Genomic DNA, 19,464 nt, shown 5'->3' with positions numbered 1-19,464 from the left:
TAAAATGCAGGTCGCTCAGACAGAATTTCCCCTGCGCGGTTGTAAGGTTCCTCACTCAGTTCCTGAATACGCCGCTCAGTTGTCTTTAGAGATGGCAGAAATGAAATGCCATATTCTATTCCCATCCCTACATCTTATGATAGGACTACAGCAAGCCAAAAGGTTTTCATTTGAAAAACCTCACATCCTAACTTGGTCTTTTAAGGCACATTTTGTCCAAGCTGTGGGATTGTGAAAGCTCACAGGGCACTTACCTTGAGGTCACCCTTTCCATGCCGGCCCTGAGGTCATCCAACGTGCAGCTGGTCAAAATGGTGCTGACCTGCAGGTTCCCGTTAGACTGGAGGTTACCTGAAACTCTCAGCAGGTGGAGGGTAAGCTCTCCGAGTCGGAGTTCCTGCTGGTGCTGCTGGTCCAAAGGCTGCACACAAACAAAAGGGTTCCGATTCTGGCCGGATGAATCCAAAACAGTCAGAGAGCTGCTCTACGAACCCACCTGTTTGGGGTCACTGGTATAGAGAGTCAGACCCAACGACTCGATGCTGAGGCTGAACTTCACCGTCTCCAGAACTTCCTCTTCCTCACTGCAGTCGTTTGGCTTCTCTGGCTCACCTGAACAGGTAGAGCAGACACAGTGGTGGTTTTCCACATGGGGGGGGGGGGGACGCCCACGGCATCATATTCACAGAGGGGAGCATGGACGAAGAGATCAACATCATTCAGCATTTCCTTTCTGAAGTTATGTAGCAATGCTATGATGAAGGAGGTAAACAAAGGAAGTAGGAGGCGCTTTGAGCTTTTATTTTGACACGCACAATGTAGTACAACACACCAAAGTCGTCATCCTCTCCCCTCCCAACACTCATGGTGCCAAAAAAATAAATCACTAAGAGTGAAACAACATAAAACAGCCACATGAAAGGGCACAAGGCAATAGAAAAAGCCATGCTCAACCCCAATTCCATCAGAGCAGGCACAATTATTTATCAATGTTTCTGCATATTACGTTTACGTATTATTGATGGCTCAAATTCAAGGGGTTCTCAAAGTTTTTGTAGCAGAAGGCCAAATTAGGAACTCAACATTACACTGAGGCCCATTTTTGGTTAAAAAAATGGATAAACAGAAAAAGTTGTTTAATGACCAAGTGTCATTTGTACATTTTACCAGGCCCTCCAGATGTTTTCCCAGTTGCTGTTGGAGGTTGCTGTCCAGATCTTCTCGTCTAGTAATTTTATCATTTGACAGACTTATTTCTTCAAACTTTTTCTTTTGCTCTGGACAAACAATGTCAGCTTCTTTCAGGATACATTCTCTTACAAACTCCCAGTTACTTAAGGGCTTGCTACAGCCACAACGTAGCTACTAGCTTCTGTCACAGCTTCACTGGAATCTGGTGCAGAGCAGAGCCTCGTTGTAGTTGTTGGAGCTTTATTTTTTTTTATTTTTATAATTAACATAGTGACGATTTTTATTTAACTCTTTGAGCATTTTCATTTACCTGCTTGCATCCAGTCCATGAGGTACGACAAAGTAAGCATTTGTCCACTTAGCTGGAAAACGCCTTTTTTCCTCAAAGGAACCTGCTCTACCTCTCTTTTATTGAGGACTACAAAAACCTTCCCGCGGCCCGGCTGCCATTGGCCCCCGGGCCTCACTTTGAGAACCCCTGCTAAAACTGTAATTTACGTGTGAATATGAATGTTTGAACAACTGGATGGATACATGGATGAAATGAATGGATGGAACAGTGACATTACATGTGTTAGATGCAACAGATGGAATGAAATGATATGAATGAGTGAATGAAAGTAATGCAACCACAAGGGAACACAATGCAGTGCTCTCTTGTGCCGGTCCCAAGTCCGGATAAATGCAGAGGGTTGTGTGAGTGCCAAAACAAATTGAACATATGAATCACAAACAGAGATGATTTTAACTTATAAATGTATAGATCTCACATTCCTTAGCATCTCAGAGAAATAGTCCTGGAAGGCTCAACTCCTCCCCTATGACTGCGCTTGGGCTCAACTCCTCCCACAGTCTGGGCTGTGAAACACAGTCCCTCCAGATGGGTTGGACTCACTGCCATTCTGGAGTTGCTCATGGTGAGAGGGGGGCGGGCTGGTGTAGGCTGGGGGGTGGAGGGTGGGTCTAGGACTGTGGTTTTGGTCTACTGGTGCAAAAGCAGTTAAGAGTACCCAGCCTTCTTGGTGTCTCTTGGAGGGGTAAAGGAAAGCACCCCAACGGGGCACTCCAGTGTCCTCCTGGGGAACTTCAACGTCCACATGGTCAACAACGGTGATACCTGGAAGGCCATGATTGGAAGAAAAGGCCTCCCTGATCTGAATCTGAGTGCGGTTTTGTTGTTGGACTTATGTGCTCTGTCTGTCCATAACAAATATCATGTGTTAACACAAGGGGGTCCATCAATGCAATTGGCACCAGGACACCCTTTGCTGCTGCTCAGAGTTTTGCCATAGGTTCCCGGTTGCTTGTGGCAATCCCTGAACCCGGTGGTGGACACCAAATGTAAGGGATGCTATCAAGCTAAAGAAGGACTTCTACCAAGCCTGGCTGGCTTGCGGCACTCCCGAGGTGGCTGACAGCAGACATGACATCAGGACTCAAGCAGCAATGGCAAAAACCAGAAAAAGGCAGACAAGCTGGCAAGTCCAGGTCAATTTCAAAAAGTCATGGCGAAAGTCTTTGCCATGAGGCTCAAGTCTCGCCTGAAGTCTTTGTTGTAACGTCTAAACCAAGTCCTAAATCCTGACACTCACACTTAAAGTGAATATTTTACTCTTACAGTTTCACATAATAAAGTCTGAAACAACTAGTGGGATCAGAAGAGCAGACAGCAAAGACCTGACAGATATGAGCATATTTCCCACACAGTGTCTGGGTTTCTGACAAAAACATAAAAAAGGCTTAGTCTTGATCTGATCTTGATCTGTTTAATTGATAAAATCCACTGTTTACCAAGTCCAATGGGTTCAGCTGCAAGCTCTTGGCACCAAAAACAAAGCATTAACCCCTTGTGCCATCCTAGGGTCTTTAACATTGGGAGTTGGGTCATCTAGACCCACTAGACAGTGCTCTGAACCTTTTTCTTCAATGATTTTTGATCTTCACTGGTGTCTATGGATTACATGAAATCTTTCCACCTTTATCCACTTTTGTCATGGTAGGGAGAACACGTCAATGTAAGGGTGGGGTCATCTAAGATAGCACAAGGGTTAAGAAGCTCGGACAGAAACGAAATCAGACGTATTCAGACTCCACAAACCCAGTTTTAGCTCAGAGAACGGTCACAGTGAGGGGTTTCTAGAATCACAGTTTATAAAGAAAGTACCATTTCATTTTGTTCTTTATAAAGATGAGCTTGCAGCAGCACACACCACTGTGTGAATGTCTAAACATACTATTCTGGAGAACCAAAGCAACACAATGCTTACATTACAAAACTTTACAACATATCTTTTATTAGAATTAAGACTATTAGAAACAGAGGTTGTTCAAGTGATCTGGGCTGAATGTGGTTCTAAGAACCATAACCAATGAAGCTTAATATAGTCATCTTTTTTCTGTTGCTCTATGAGAAAAGCTTCATTTTAAACTGCTCCTCATAAAGTAACAGACTTGAACTCAACTTAAAAAGAAAGAAAGGGGGGGAGCAATGAAAAACCACAGTTTCTACAGTTGTCAAAACCTCTGTAGATTATTTACACATTAGCACAAAGGTGGGTGTCCGACTCACCTGTCAAAGAACTCTTGGGCACTAGGAGCAGCTGGCCGTTGTCCTGTCTGGAGCCACTAGGAAGACTTGCAGCAACCTCTTCCAGGTTCTCCGTCACTATTCTGAGTAGCATGGTCAGGTCATCCTGGCTTAGATCCATCTGCAAAGACAAACCATTGAAGAAGGCAGATGCCACACCTTAGACCCAACTGAATTTTGGTTTGCCCTTCAGGTCCACATGTCTGGTGTAGTTTATGACCTGCTGAGGGAATCTAAGGACATGACAGACCACTAAAGACTGACTGAGACCAGAGAGAAGCGGACTGCTAACAGAGGTTTTACAGCACAGGAGACTGTACCTGTGGTTGTTTACATGTTGACTGGTGGCATATAAAAGAGCAAAGCTGTTAGAGTGATACAGGAACTAACACATTTACAGAAAATCCCTGCAGAAAAACATCACAATTCCTTTGAAAGCTACCTTAGATGGTTTTAGGTTTCCATGAACCTCTACTGCAGCCATCTTCTTGAACCAGAAAGCTGACAGGTTTCTCTGGATGTTCAGGTGGAGGTTGACGGGCTGCAGGAGCTCAATGGCTGCACTGGAATCCGGCTTCACACACGACCTGCACATGAAAAAAGAAAAAAAAAACAACAACAGGAAATCCAGTGAGGAAACCAGTGTGAAGACGAGAGAGGAGACCAGTAAAATAACTCATGTGAAAACCTGTCAGGAAACCAGTACAAATAAAAGGAAAACATGTTAGAAGCCACTGAAGATTCTAGGGAAAGAACTTGTGAGCAAAACCAGCGAGGAAAAAGAAATCTAGTTTGACATAATCAGTCTTTATAAAGACAGAGTTTTCATTTGAGTCCTACTGACCTGGACAGTTTCAAGTCCCCTAAATGGACATCCATGTTGTCAATAACAGCTGGTAGTGGACAGCCTTCAATGGGCAGCAGACTAAAGCTGTTTGCCACTGTAATTAGACCGAGGTCGACTACAAGTGCATTGTGGGAAGTTGAGGACTGTGGGATAATGATAAGAGGTGCCTTCAGCCTGATGTCCATGGACAGACGGAAACTCTTCTGAGCAAAGTCTCGAACGCTGGACGCTGCCTTTTCTGCAGCCTGAGCTGTGGCATTACTGAGGGTGTCTTTGGCAGCCTGAAAGTTGTTGGTAAAGTTCTGTCAAAGTAAAGAAACAAAGATGTTACTGCCAGCATCACATCAGCCATTTTAGTTTCTTATTGTCAGAAGGTGAAGCTGAAACTTCTCATCTCAAAGCCTGTGACTCACCAGCAGCGACATGAAAAACTTGTGCAGGTAAACCACCTGGATGCAGCCCAAGTTCAGCATGATCTTTCCATCAGTCTTGGAGGTGTCTATATAGGCTGCCCCATCTGTGGCGTTGGGAGTCAGGCTCAAGTTGAAGCTAAAAACTTCCTCTCCAACAATAGAAACAGCCTGAAAGAGAGATCACAGATCAGGGTTCTACAGGATGACAGCTGACTGGACACAGGATGAAGGTGTAATGGAGCGGAGGAGGTCTGGAAACGTTTGGTAAAGGTTCAGAACGGTAGACGGCGTATACTTATGTAGAGATTTTCTACCTGTTCAAAGATAAAAGCGCTTTACAGTCAGTCTTATTCAGCCGTGCACTCACACATTTACACACTGATGGCTGCTCCGTGACCAAAAGCTGCATTCACACCGTTTCAATGTTAGGTCAGTGTTCAAACGCCATCAAAGGTCACAGGGTGCATTTTTAGTGTCAGACGCTGAGCGGCGGACTGGCAGTAGCGCATTTCTGTCGTCGCAGCCAGAGTTCTTTGGCAATGAAGATGCATTTTGTCAACCACTCAGGGATCCAAACCTCCTGAGACTACAACTGTCTCAGGAGGGACTACAACTACAACTATCCTGGACAGGTCTTCAGTCTGTCACAGGGCCACAATCACACACCCATGCACACTCACATTCAGACATATGGACAATTTTGAGTAACCAGTTAACCTATGAAGCATGGGAGGAAGCCGGAGACCCCAGAGAAAACCCACGCATGCAGGGGGGGAACATGCAAACTCCACACAGAAAGTTCCCCCATTGATGTTCTGTGTCAGGTCCCCCAGCCGGGACGCCGGGACCCAACCGGTGGCCATCTTGCTGTGAGGCAAGAGCACTAACCACTGCTACACCGTGTTTAAGTTTGTCATCTTTTCTTCCTCAGAACAGAAAGTCATCAAACTGGGTCACAGAGAGACTGAAGTTCCGCTGACAACGCCGTCATTCAGATTCAGCTCCTGCAGTAGACGGTGAAGCTCACCATGCTGGGAGCATCTCTGAATTACCTCCCCCCATACGCGTCTGGAGCGTCAAGTTTATGGACATATTTTTGGGCAAATGTCGAGCATCCATATTGATGCGTTAATTGCATCAAATGCTGCGTTTGGTGCAGACAGCATTACATTGACCACATCCTGTAACCATTAGGAACAATGAGGGGTTCAGTGTCTTATCCAAGGACATTTCAGAAAACTGAACCTGTGATCTTCTGATCAGAGAATGTCTGCTCTACCTCTGAACCACAGCCTCCCCAGAATGGTGAATGCTTTTGTAACTTCTGCCACTCAGAGCCTTTACCGTCATCCACCCCTCTCCTCCCACAGCCGCACACATTCACACCTCAATGAGGAGGCTGTGATGGGGGCTTTGGCGCGTTACTGAGATAGCAAAGGTTTGTTCTGGTTTCTATCCTGTAGGGCGGCAGTGGCTCAGGAGGTTGAGCTGGTCGTCCACTGATGGAAGGCTCAGAGGTTCGATCCCCGCTGCCCCCAGTCAACTGTCATTGTGTCCTTGGGCAAGACACTTCACCCTCCCTGCCTCCAGTGTGGCTCCACTGGTGTGTGAATGCGCGTGAATGTCCTGGTGATGGTCAGAGGAACCATAGGCACGAACTGGCAGCCACGCCTCTGTCATCACCAAGTATACATAGGGACTGAATGAATAATGACCACATTGTAAGTGCTGGAAAAGCGCAGATAAATCTAATCCATTATTATTATAAGAAACAGCCCCAAAGCTGGAAAAACAAATAAAAATAATGAAATGAATAATGAGATGAAAGAGGAAGTTGTAGGGTAGTGAGCTGGAACCCTCATAAAAAACTCAGACCAAAGCCAATCAGGAATCACTTCAACAAAAAACTCAGCGGACCTTCTGGTGGATGCTCTGGGGATCAGCATTCAGGACGATCACGTCCTGCAGGCGGGCAGATACATTTGTCTGCGCTCCCTGCCTCGACAAAGCGCCATTCATACCTGAGGGGACATTTAACGGGTCAGGTCAGGTTCTGTCCATGTGCTCAACAGAAAAGGATTTCCCTCATTTCACACCTCGGATTTTTATGTCAGCCATGGTGCAGGTCTGGTCACAAACCCGGATGTTGAAGGCTCCCAGAGTCATCCCCACCTCCAGGTTTACAACCCGGCTGTCTGCCGGCGACACCACAGCCGCTGCAGAGACACAGCGTGTCAGGGGGCAGTTTGGACAGTCCTTCATGTGACTGCATTTGGTTTACTGACCAGATTTAGCCGAAGAGGCCTTGTCGTCCGTCTTCTGTACAATGTCCCTCTCTGAAGGTGAGGCGGTGTTCGATGCCAGCGCTGTGGACAGAAAGCTGATGCTCGACAGAAGAGCCTCGGTATGCAGTCTCACATCCAGTGAAGTGAAGGTTACCTGCACAGACAGAAACACTGATCATGGATGTCCAGAACCACCACCAACACCACAAGCCTCAGTCACATTCACCCATCCGGGTTTTTTTAGTTTTCCAGGTCGGTGGAGGCTCATAAAAAAATAGACCTTAAGGGGAGCGCAGGTGTGTCTTGCAGCTTCCTTGGGGCTCGTGCGGCCACTTCAAGTGATGTCATGAAAATGGAACGTACCATTGTTGTGTGTGTGGTAAGTGGATTGTGATATTTGCCCTAGCCTTTTTAGCCACCAACAGCCTGACTCCACCCATAAGGGCAGTAGTGATTGAGGCTAAATCCAGCTCTGCGGTTGATCTTTGCAGTGGGGTACGGCATCAGAACATACACGCTCCACAGACTCCATTGTCGAGTCTTCTGCTGACCTTTTAAACCCAAAGGACTTCTCACAAACTAGCTAAAGCAGGGGTGTCAAACTCATTTTCACAGAGGGCCACATCAGCTTAGTGTCTGTCCTCAAAGGGCCAGATATAACTTATACATGTAACTAAATGTAATGAAAAATAAATGTAACCACTCCTTAATGTTAAACAACTGATTATTTATTTATTATTACAGTTGCATGTGTTTACTTGTTCCTCTAGCATAAATCCTTTTACATTTGATTCTGTCAGGTTAGGTCATATGGACAGAGTTTAAGTCCTAATGTATAGTTGCCCCATCCGGTATTTTAAGTCTGATTCCCCCTAGATAGGAATAAATACACACCAATTTTTACTTTTTATTCTAAGAAATTAAAAACTTTTATGCTCTCGCGGGCCACATAAAATGACATGGAAGGCCACATTTGGCCCGCGGGCCTTGAGTTTGACACACATGAGCTAAAGCGATGCTGGGAAGACAAACTTGGTACTGACATTGATGGACTGCTCCGTGTTCCGGAAGACTGTAGAGAAGTTTGGTCCGCTGCGATCAGCCTTACAGAACACAAACAACAAGTTCAGTCAGGAGCTTCACCTGGAGTAATCCGATTACAGGTGTCCTTTCCTCACCTTGCAGTACTGCACTTTGAGCAGCTCAGCTCCAGACTCTGCTGAGGAGCTGATGAGACACAGCGGCCCCCCATTCGAGTCTGAAACCAGGACAAAAGAAAAAAATGCAGAGATGAAGATGCAGTCAGCTCAGAAGTTTTTGGTGGTTTGCTTGTTTTTTTCTCTCTTTTTTAACTCTCTGTCCTCAGCAGTTTTGCACCGCTGGGTTTCATTATTTTAGTTTGGGGTTGGACTTTGATAGTCTTGAATTGAGAGTTTTGTGTCTTTTGAATAGTTAGATTCTGGTTAGTTAGCCTTAACGGAGAGCCGCAGACTCTGACAGTCGATGTGGCGGGTCGGCTTTCTCACTGATTTATTTTACGTTTGACAAAGGTTCCAGTTCCTTTGCTTTTTGATTTTGATTTGTTCTTGCTTTACAGGTGTTCTTCTTCTTGCTTTATTTTGTTCTTGCCTTGAGGAAAACTTCATGCATATCGATTATAGTTGTATACATTTTGTTTGTTGGACCAGAAAAAAAAAAAAAAAGTAGAGTAGGGTGTTAGAGATGGGGAATGAGGGCACAAAAGAGAGGTGAGAGAAGAAGGAAAAAAAGGAGTGGGGGGTAAGGAAATTGGAGGATAATTGAAGAAGCTGGGGGTGGGGTGGAATCACAAAACAACTCTCTGGGGGTTTATAACCATTACTTTCAGGTGTAGGTGTTAGTCTATAAGGGGCGGGGCCTGTCACCCCCCCCCCCCCCTTACACACACCCACACAAATGTTACAAACATAACCGCTGGCTCCAAACATCTTTACACACAAAGAAAAAAAGAGGACGAGTCCTTAAGTCCTGAGCATCCCCCACCCCAACGGAAGGGACAAACCAGGGCCCCCCAAGAAAGACCCGTCCCAACGCTCCAGGCGGAAAGCGCTCTGACCTGAAAACTCCAGACACTTTAGGGACACTTTGTTGATGAACGTCGTGGCGGACATGTCATGTTTGCAGACGTTGGTGTTGATGCCCAGCTGAGCGAGCTGGAAGACGAGGAAGGGCGCCTTGAGCCTTTCCAGTGTCAACACCACCTGTGGACCGAGAGGAAGAGGTCGGGGGTCAGAAAACATGGCTGTGTTCTGGTTGGATGAGAGTTTCCGTCTGCCGAAGAGGAAAGACGTGTACCTCTTTGATCTCAAACTCAAGCAGGACATCGACAGTGTTTTCCATCGGTTCTTCATTGCCGGCTGCACCGCCAGCCTCTGACTGGGATGTCATCACCTCCAAATGCTGAGGAAGCTCCTCCCTCTCTGTGTAATTGAGACAGGATTGAGTGTGGTCAATCATTTCCTTATTAACATAGTACCTGAATTGTGCGTCTCCATCGGTGGTTGCTCACCTGGGCCCCCCTGCGTGCTCATGGCCAAGTTGTGGGCATGGTTTCCCTCCCCGATATTCTCTACCAGAATCTTCATCAGCACACCGAGGTCTTCCTCCCCCAGCTGTACCTGCAAGACAGATCACACAGATATTACCTTGGTCGGGTTGAAGCCTCAGTCAGAGCTGCAGAGCAGGCGGGAGGCGTACGTGAAGGTTATGGAGTCCGCCTTGGACACAGACTCTGGGGATTTTTGTGAACCAGGATGCTGACAGATTTCGGGTGACCAGCAACGTCACGTTGATGGGCTGAAGAATTTCAATGTCGGTCTGCAAGGATTCTGTCCTCAGTGTGGTTCTGAAAACAAAGAGGCATCGACTGAGAAGGTGGTCTGATGTTGCAGAGTAGCTCCATCATCAGACTCACAACGCCTTTGAGATCAAAGATCAAAGACTAAGATGAACTGCAGACGCCGCTAAGCCCGGTTTGCACCATACCTGCAGAGTTTCAGTTGCGTCAGCTGCACATCCATCTTCTCCACCACAGCCGGCAGAGGCAGGCCTTCATCCGACAGCAGGGTGAAGGTGTTTGCCACCGTGATCAGGCCCAGATCCACCACCATGGCGTTCTGGGACTGAGAGGACTGTGGGATGATGATAAGTGGCGCCTTCAGCTGAATGTCCATGGACAGACGGAAGCTCTTCTGGGCAAAGTCTCGAACGCTGGATGCTGCCTTCTCTGCAGCCTGGGCCGTGGCGGCGCTCAGAGCGTCCTTGGCTGTCTGAAAGTTGTTGACGAACGTCTGAAAGACAGCCATGTGCAGTCAAACACCGCCAAAAGACAGCTGATGTGAGGCGTTCAATGCCTTTAGGCGCATTACAGCCTTGTCTCTCGTTGAAGAAAGCCTGAAACCTGAAATTTCATCACGAAGGTTCGACACATTGGATCAGAAGGGGCGTGACAGCACCACTAGTCTGACCACAGGATAACGACTGGAGGTCAAACATGTCAGAACAGGAAGTGCGGTCAAACCAGGCAGGGGTCATGTGACTGGTGAAGTATACGGTGAAAAGAGGGATTAAGATGGCAGCTTGGTGACCAGCACAGCAAATGTAATGGGTGGAAGGAGGCGGGGTCTGGTTACTCTGGCGAAATGAGAAGCTTCTCTTCCTGGTCACAGGGAAGGCTGTGGAGCGTTTGCTGTCACTGTTTGGCTGTCTCAGGCGAGTGGAGCTTAGCGACTGTTTTTTACTACAGTGACATGGGGCCGAAGCAGCACAGAACACATCTGTGGTGCTCACGCTGGTCATGTGATCACAGCCGGCGACATGCTGCCGCATAGGAAGACTGACTGCTTCCCTGTGGTTTGTCTGGAATGGTTTGGCGGCACAGCGGCGTGCGGCGACGATGCAGCAGACCAGACAGACATGCTGTTCTTTTTTTAATGCTGTTCTCAAAGGAACTGTGCCAGAGGCGGGAAAACACGCCCCCCTCGTGACTTTGAAGGTGATCTAGGGGTGTGGTGGAGTTGCTGGGTGAGTGTGGGACAGGAGGGTTTGATGCAGGACAGTGCTGCATGCTGGGAGCTGTACCTCGTTAGCAGACAGATGCTGAAAGCTAAAAGACGCCTGAAAAGGACAGAACACACCGACAGGACAAGAGCCGTCAGACACAACAAACTGCTGACAAACAGAGCAACACAACAGACACCACTGCTGATCCTCCATGACCCCCAGGCTGAGAGGAGACCACTGTGAGACCAGGAGGGGGGGCTGAAACGCCGACTGCAAACGTAACGCGACATTTTTCAGGATCCACAGAGAGCTTCTGTGGTCCAGAAACTAGGAACACACCAGCAAAAAACACGCTTACAACTGAACATGCACCTGCAAATCTCACACACACTTTGTGAACCCATGAGATCATGAAGGGTCAGGCAGCTCTACATCAGCAGGAGGCGTCTGATGTGCAGCTGAACGGGACTCTGGTTCAAAAATAAATATACCTGATCATGATCTTCATCCCAAAACTGACAGCAGAATGCAACTGTAGGTCCTGGGAATCTGTGTGAGTCTGTGTGTGTCTGCAAGTGTGTGTAACTGTGTGTGAGTGTAGTGGCTGACCAGCAGAGACATCAGGAACTTGTGCAGGTACACAATTTGTATGCAGCCCAGACGCATGGACACCCTTCCATCCACCTTGGACATGTCTCTGTAGTCGTCCCCCTCCACCGCTCCAGGGAACAGGGACAGCCCGAAACTGAACACCTCCTCGCTCACAAGGGACACCACCTGCAAGGACATGGGGAGCTTGTAAGCATGGGGGGCGTGTAGTACTGCAGTACTGCAACCCTCCTCTGATCCAGAACCCTCTGCAAACATTACCTAAAGAGTTTTAATAACTGTTGATGTGACATTTTTACAACTTTCCATCTGTCCTTGAGCTTCATCATTGACCTAAATTATTGATTGATTTTGATTGGCTGACAAACATTCCTTATTCTAAAGGAAAAGCTCTATTTGCTTAGAGCTTACATAGCATAGATGAAGCTGAAAGGCTGTTATAAAAGCTGGTGAAAGGGGACACACACACAAACCCCCTTTTACACATGTCTGAGAACAAAACCTAAAGAAGGATTTCTAGACATCTGCCTGAGGAGAAATGAGCCTGATAAAAAGATTGAAGATGTAGTCGTGCATGATCACAGTGCAGTCTTGGTTTTGGGAAACTCCAAGCTCACGGCAGTCTGACAAGAAAGAGAATTTCTTTAATGTGACTTTTATCTTCCACTGTTAACAACAAAAAAACTGATTTTTTTTGCATCTCCCATGACCTGGATGCTTGTGAATGTGATGTGAAAAATCAAAGTTCTCATGTTTTTTTGTGACTTTTTGTTATCATGAGAAATGGAATTGCATGTTGGATGGATGTGTATGTGTGTTCATAAATGTGTGCGTGTGCATGTTCTTGAATGTGTGTGTGTGTGTGCATGCATGTGTATACAGTATGTTTCTGCGTGCGTGCATGTGTGTTCAGGTTCTTGATTGCGTGCATGCCCATGTTCTTGAGTGAATGCATGCCTGTGCATGTTCTTGAATATGTGTGTGCATGTTTGTGAATGTGCACATGTGTGTGTGCATGTTTTGTGTGTATGTCGATGTGTGTAGCAGGCCACCTTTCTGTGGATGCTGGTGGGGTCAGAGTCTGTGACCACGATATCTTTGAGTCGGGTGAAGACTTGGGTCTGAGCGGCCTGCACGAACACGGACGCATCGATCCCTGTTGGGGGGAGGGTCACAAAGGTGGGTGTCCAGGTGGGTCTCAGCTCTTTATCTTTGTTTCCATTGCAAGCCGTTCCTACCTTGAACTCGGATGTCGGCAATGCTGCGGCAGTCATCGCACACCTCAACGTGAAAGCAGCCCAGCACGGCGAAGAGCTTGAAGTTGAAGATGCTGCCATCTTTGACTTTTTTTGACACTGCCAAGAACAAAGCAAACGTCTCTGCCATGGAACATCCCAAACCCACCTGCAGATGCACCAATGAAACACACCTGACGATGTATGACCAGAGACCCCCGGCTGCTCTGCCGCCGCCTGGGCTCGGGGGGCCCTGGGCCCAGGCGGAACAACCTGGTTCAGGTAGTTAATGGTGGCCAGTAGAGCCTTTGTGTGAAGCAGGAAATCCAGAGAGGAGAACTCCACCTGAAACCACCGCAGGTCAACAGTTTATGTTTGAACAGAAAAAAGGGTCAAAACGTCACCCCCCACCCCCACTGACCTTCAGCATCTGCTCGGTGCTGCTGAACAGGCTCTGAAAGCTGGGCCCGCTCGGGTCGGCCTGCAGAACCACAACAAAGCAGAAGTGGGACTCTGTATCTGTCTTTACCTTCATCGCCCCTCACTCTTTCACCTGTCTTACTGAAAAACACTTTGCTCCTCTTGCTCCTCAACCCCTCCACCCATCTTACCATCTCTCCATCTCCCTACACCTGGAGAACCTTCTGGGCCTCACCTTGGTAAACTCCACCTTCAGCAGGTTGGAGCCCTGCAGCTCAGAGGAGCTGATCAGGTGCAGAGGGGAACCTGGAATCCAAGCAGAAGATCAGTCACAGTGAACACAGAGGACGCACCGCCTCTGCAGCAAAGCGGACAGGAGGAGGCTGAGCAGCGTTGATGCACCTTTAGTGTTGTAATCAACAGTACTTCTGTTGTTTGTTAATGACTAATGACAGCTGAATCTTCCTATCTGCTTTAAGTTGTCTTTTAAAATAAGATTTCCCACCGTCCTTTCACAAATGCAAAAATGAAGCTGTTGTTCAGGGACGAAGGTCCTTCTAACATCTGTGTGTTGTGTCAGGCACAAAGTCAAACAAACTGCAGAATTCTGTTTTTGTGTTGAACTTCTCTAAGGATCGGTTCCATTCTGCAGAGAAACACTTCTGTTACCTGGAACGTCACAAAAATCCAGCTGGACACGACGCAGGTAAGACGTTATGCTCAGATCGAAGGCCCGCATCTTTCCTGCAGCTCCCAGCTGGCTGACGCTGAAGGACAGGACGGCCTTCTCCTGGTCCATCTGCCGGGTCAGCTCCACCAGAACCTGAACACACCACACATGTTTCAGACCAGCAGATGACCCCCCCCCCAACCCCCCCCCCCCCCCCCCCTTTAAACTCAGAAGAAAAGGAACCAACCTCTCCCACTTCAAACTTGAAGTACACCTTGGTGAGTTCTTCCAGAGCGGAGCTCTGATGGTCTTCATCTGTTGATCTCTCGCTGGCATCTCCATCTGAGTCTGGACTCAAACAACATGGCGCCAAAGACAGATCAGAGAAGCAACAGAAGCTTCCATCATGACGTTTACCAGAAACCTGACGAGTTGGAAACCCTGACCTGTTTCTATAGCCTCAAGAAAGGTGGGATCCAGGCCGAGCCCCCGTGGTCTGGCATCCACCAAAGACTTTGACTGCAGGAAAGATTATAGCTAAAATAATCAACCCCACCCACATTGGTCCACTGTTGAAAAGGAAGCAGGTAGGCGAGTACCTTCGCTGCTGGCTGGGGGGCAGAAGAGTCCATGTTTGGGAAAGGAATGCTGTTGATCAGCTCCATAACACCGAGGATCTTCTGATCTGAGATCCGAACGTGCAGCAGCGGCAGCTCGCCCAACACCTTGAAACTAAAGCAGCAACTAAAAAGTCTCTCTGCGGATGAAGGAACCAGTCACACTCAAGATCTGAGACACCCACCTGGGCATCCTCGCATCCTTTTCCACCATACACTTGTCCAGCTGGAGGCTGATGTCCATGGGCTGGAGAATGTGCTGCACGGACGAGCTCTGGAGTCGAGACGTCTTCCAGGCTACACCTACAGACGGATCACTGGTTCCATAAAGGGTGACAGACACCTGTCCAGCATCGAAGATGATTTCATCTGTACCTGACTTGCTGTACAGCACCTGAACCCTCCTGAGCTGCACCTTGTATCTGTCATAGGCTCGATCCATGATGTCCTCCAGGGACGAGAAAGAAGCAGAAGACAAGGGGGGGTTCCTCTGCTCCACACTGTGCAGCTGCAAAAAGACAAACCCACTCATCCAGAGAAAAAAAGTCCTTCCATACTTGGACTTTGCCAGCCAGCCTGAGCTCACGATTGTCAATCATCCTTTTTGAAAACTTTCAGGGCCTTCTCCATCCTTGTCATTCATTAATTAATTCATTCATTTTCTAATCCATTTATGTCCCTTTCAGGGTCACGGGGCTGCCGGAGCCTATCCCGGTGACTTGTGGCCGAAAGCAGGGGACATCCTGGACAGGTCTCCAGTCTGTTGGAGGTCACACACCCATTCACACCTATGGACAATTTAGAGTAACCAATTAACCGGAGTCCCTGGGGGAGAACATGCAAACTCCACACAGAAAGGTCTCCCATTGATGTTCTGTTTCAGGTTCCCCAGCCGGGACTTGCTGTGAGGCAAGAGCGCTAACCCCTGCTCCACCGTGCAGCCCCTTGTCATTCAGTCTGCTGTTCACAGAAACGCAAAACCTCTATGGAAATAGCCAACGTCTTTTCCTAACATCCGGTCCAGTATTGCTCTTTTTATCTCGAGATAAGAAACCTAGAAATGGAGGTTTACGTCTAAGAGACACAGAAGCCTTCCTCAACCAACGCTCAGACCTCCAGATCCAGAAGCAGCTCATCCCTGAAGCTTTCTGCCTTCACATAGGAAACATCTGCAATATAACTCGGTGACGTCCACTACTTCACCTGACCCTGTGCGTACAAAACATCATCTTCAAACACAAGAAAACTCATAAACCGAGATTAGACGTCCCTACATAAACAGCGTAAAGCAGTATCAGGTTCTGGTCATGAATCCGTAGTTTGTTCTGGTCTAGTGTCCTCTTGATTGCTCTTCTCTTCTGGCGTCTAGTCTCCTGGGTTCAGTGGCTCTCATCATCTCTCAAACCCAACAAAGCTTCAATTAGAACCACAAAAATGGACTCATCGTGTCTGTTCTGCTATTTGTGGGACTCAGATTTCACACAGCTGAGTTTGCCCAAGACCCCCAACACGGTGACAGAACCGTCTTCACCACTGCAAACATGAAGCACGAGAACTGACCTGAAAGCTGCCAAAGTCCACGACTACAAGCTCAGACGTGGCGCTGTAGAAGCCCGACTTGGGTAGTAGCAGGTAGGATGGTTTCAGGTCAATCATCAGGTCCAGAACCTTCCTGGTTTCTATGATGTGAGACAAGCCTGCCAAGCCCAGAAACATTCAAAAGTCAGCTGTGGGCCAACACCAGTTTGATGTCAGACACATCTGAGGCTTTCAGCTGAATGTCAGACAGCTAAGAGAGCTGACCTGCTGCTGTTTTCTCCTTGATCTCCTCTAGTTTGGACAGCGTAGCTGAGGTCAGGACTTCCAGGTTGACAAATTTCTCTGTCTTAAAGAAGTCCACCATGCTATTAACCGTCAACTGAAGGACAAAAGGAAAACAATCAAATCCAGCTCCTTTGGTTCCAGGTAAAAGTAGCAACTGTGACTGCCTGGAAAACACAAAAACGTTGTGCTTCAAAGAAACCTGGAAAGGCAGAGATTACCGCATCGTAGATGATCTCTACAGGCTGAGAGTGCACTCTGAGCAGCTGGTCGCCTGTGCTCTCCTCAGGGTTCAGCTCAAACACCACACTCAGCAGAGAAGAGGACGAGTCCCCGACTGAGGCAATGAGGGAGGGCACGTCGCCCTGCTGCTGCAGGCCCGTCACAAACCAGTGCTCCAGCGCCATCTCCACCCTGCACCACAGCACAGTCCTGCTCAAAAACTCTGCCTCTGTCTGCCAGCAGCTTCAGAGTTCCATCATGGGTGATGAATTTTGTGTTAAAAGAGGGAAGCCAGCAGTTTGTCACCTGAAAGCTTGGGCTCCAGGCCTTTGAGACACTTTGGTGCTGAGGTTGATCATCTGGACTTTGATGATCTCTGGGATGTCAGGTTGCTCCCTCAGTGTGAGCGAAGTCCTAAGCAGCTGGAAGGTGACGACCACAGCTACATACTGAGGGGACAGGGGTCCACATCAGCTTTTCCCACAGGAACGTCAATGTAGCATCACACAACGGCTGCAGAATAGCAGCCTGGCTCTTCTCAAGAGCGTCATGAGCTGAAGTAGGTACCTGTTTGGGCAGCGTCAGATTGTGGGAGCTTCCGCTGTAGCCGATGGCTGTGTAGAGTTTTTCTTTCTCCTCGGGTGTCATCAGCTGGTCCAGCCCAGAACCTGAACCATGGAACATGCCTTCAAAACCCAGGTGACAGAGATTTGAAAGAAAAAAACCTTTTAGGCAGGCATGAACACCACTCACTCTCCTCATCCACGTTCTCCTCAAACTCCTGATCTTCCTTCTTTGTTTTCTTTCCAAACCAGCCACTAAAGAATCCTCCGCCCTGCTTCTGGCCCGCAGCTTTCTTCGCAGCTAATTTCTGTCCTGATCGGATCACCTGGAAGAAACGCGCAGACGGTCAGTGGATCACAGCCTCAAATACACAAGCAAGCGTTGAAGCAAACGTTACCTCCATCTGCGCTTGCTGCCGGGCCAAGGTGATGTTAAATACGTCTAGAACCTTTTCCAGATCCTGGACAGGTGAACAGACAGAAGGTCAATCATGAGTCAGCAGCTGACATGTGTCAACTATCTGAACTCAAATCTCCATTTCAAGTTATATTTTCAAGGGTTTGAAAGCAAGACTTTGATGTTTAGACAGCAACACTAAATAATTTCACAATTTTTTTTACACATTTTGAGGATTCTAGATGTTTTTGGAACTTGGTGATTCTCTTGGTGATTCCTGGGTCTTCCAGGCATCAGCTAACCCAACTGAGTTCTGCAGGAGTCAACTGCCCTCTGCTTCAGCCTGCTACACCTTCCTGGAGCCATCAAGGCCTGAGATTTCAGAAAAAACTGCTACCATGAAGATGATAAACCATGTCATTGCGGTGCTTGATAAAAAAAAGTTTTAAAAAAACAGCACTGTGCTTCACGTTTTATTGGCCTGTCTAAAGCTTTTGACACTGTTGACCCTTCCATCTCAATAGACAGATTGATCAGCACTGGATTCAAATTCAAATTAATTTTATTTATAAAGCACCTTTCATGTCAAACAGACAGCTCAAGGTGCTTTTCATAAAAAAAAAACAAGAATACAATAAAACCAATCCCAACACATGTAATAAAATATTTAAATAAGCCCCTCATAATAAAATGCACAAAAACAAGCACAAGTAAAAGAGAAATGACAGAGCTTAAGAAAAGAGAACTCAGAAGGCGCCGTCCGCCCTGTCCTCCTGTTGGACGGGGTGTCAGCATCTAAGCAGCACAAGCACAACTCATCCACTCAAATTTTACTTAAAAATGACAGGTTGGATACCGGCCAGTAGTTATTTAAACTGGATACATCTAAACCACTCTTTTTCAGACTGGTTCTCAGAACATACTGCTGCCTGGTTATCCTTCTACCTACACAACAGCAGTCAGTGTACAATAAACATGAGGATCTTTGTTCAGAGTTAGTCACAATTAAAGGAGGAGTGCCACAGGGCTCTGGTCCTCTTATTTATTTTATTACCCTCAATGATAAAGGGTCAAACTGTCTCAGAAGCCAACTTGTACTTTTATGCTGATGATAGTTATTTCTTGTTGTGGATCATCTCTATTTCAGGTCATAGAAACCCTGCAGAAGCTTTTGTTGCTGTCCAAAACTCCTCCTTTCAACTGAAACTAGTGCTTTAAGCAGAGAAGTCCAAATTAATGCTGTTTTCGAATAAAGAAAATCCCTGATAATCTTCTCAAAGTCACCACACTTGAAGGAGGAGTTATCAAGGTGGTGCATGAGTACAAATACTTCTGTGTTTTAACTGATAACTTTATCAATTTCAAACCTTTTATGAAAAATCTTGTAAGGAAGCTAAAACTTAGGTTGGGTCTCTTTTTATTTTTATAGGTTGGTTTCTTTTTTTAAACAAAAACAACATTTTGTGATCTAAACCTCCTTATCTGTGCTAGATTATGGTGATGTTTTTTACATAAATGCCTCGGTCTCATGCCAGTAAATGTTGGA

At 47.1% G+C, this 19,464-nt stretch overlaps 1 protein-coding gene across 8 annotated transcripts in view; it reads right to left on the bottom strand.

The window, feature by feature from the left end:
* Positions 1-19,464, bottom strand: part of vps13c (vacuolar protein sorting 13 homolog C) — a 78,856-nt gene that overhangs the window by 38,432 nt on the left and 20,960 nt on the right. For 5 of the 8 annotated variants that reach the window (XR_013654794.1, XM_078944188.1, XM_023952070.2 and 2 more), the window contains 36 exons: positions 17,920-17,982; positions 17,712-17,847; positions 17,526-17,626; positions 17,265-17,407; positions 16,958-17,150; positions 16,719-16,833; positions 16,476-16,612; positions 15,291-15,423; positions 15,101-15,218; positions 14,898-15,030; positions 14,745-14,817; positions 14,546-14,646; positions 14,298-14,451; positions 13,864-13,934; positions 13,630-13,689; positions 13,403-13,553; positions 13,212-13,328; positions 13,026-13,129; positions 11,974-12,141; positions 11,443-11,478; positions 10,348-10,652; positions 10,060-10,207; positions 9,872-9,980; positions 9,658-9,782; positions 9,419-9,563; positions 8,502-8,581; positions 8,367-8,426; positions 7,324-7,477; positions 7,135-7,254; positions 6,956-7,059; positions 5,039-5,206; positions 4,623-4,927; positions 4,221-4,365; positions 3,761-3,899; positions 497-612; positions 255-421 (listed from right to left, as the gene is read on the bottom strand). Coding sequence is in view for 7 of the 8 variants with exons in the window: in XM_078944188.1 (XP_078800314.1) it covers positions 255-421; positions 497-612; positions 3,761-3,899; positions 4,221-4,365; positions 4,623-4,927; positions 5,039-5,206; positions 6,956-7,059; positions 7,135-7,254; positions 7,324-7,477; positions 8,367-8,426; positions 8,502-8,581; positions 9,419-9,563; positions 9,658-9,782; positions 9,872-9,980; positions 10,060-10,207; positions 10,348-10,652; positions 11,443-11,478; positions 11,974-12,141; positions 13,026-13,129; positions 13,212-13,328; positions 13,403-13,553; positions 13,630-13,689; positions 13,864-13,934; positions 14,298-14,451; positions 14,546-14,646; positions 14,745-14,817; positions 14,898-15,030; positions 15,101-15,218; positions 15,291-15,423; positions 16,476-16,612; positions 16,719-16,833; positions 16,958-17,150; positions 17,265-17,407; positions 17,526-17,626; positions 17,712-17,847; positions 17,920-17,982 (4,697 nt within the window). In the remaining variant the exon portion in view is untranslated. The remainder of the gene's footprint in view (positions 1-254; positions 422-496; positions 613-3,760; positions 3,900-4,220; positions 4,366-4,622; positions 4,928-5,038; positions 5,207-6,955; positions 7,060-7,134; positions 7,255-7,323; positions 7,478-8,366; positions 8,427-8,501; positions 8,582-9,418; positions 9,564-9,657; positions 9,783-9,871; positions 9,981-10,059; positions 10,208-10,347; positions 10,653-11,442; positions 11,479-11,973; positions 12,142-13,025; positions 13,130-13,211; positions 13,329-13,402; positions 13,554-13,629; positions 13,690-13,863; positions 13,935-14,297; positions 14,452-14,545; positions 14,647-14,744; positions 14,818-14,897; positions 15,031-15,100; positions 15,219-15,290; positions 15,424-16,475; positions 16,613-16,718; positions 16,834-16,957; positions 17,151-17,264; positions 17,408-17,525; positions 17,627-17,711; positions 17,848-17,919; positions 17,983-19,464) is intronic. The other 3 variants (XM_078944186.1, XM_078944189.1, XM_078944190.1) reach the window with 1 other exon arrangement.

The sequence above is a fragment of the Oryzias latipes genome, chromosome 3 (assembly GCF_053564925.1).
Source record: "Oryzias latipes strain Hd-rR chromosome 3, Olatipes_Hd-rR_3.1".
NCBI classification, from domain to species: Eukaryota; Metazoa; Chordata; class Actinopteri; order Beloniformes; family Adrianichthyidae; genus Oryzias; species Oryzias latipes.
The sequence above is the reverse complement of the archived record's forward strand: the minus strand, read 5'-3'. Positions and strand labels throughout refer to the sequence as shown.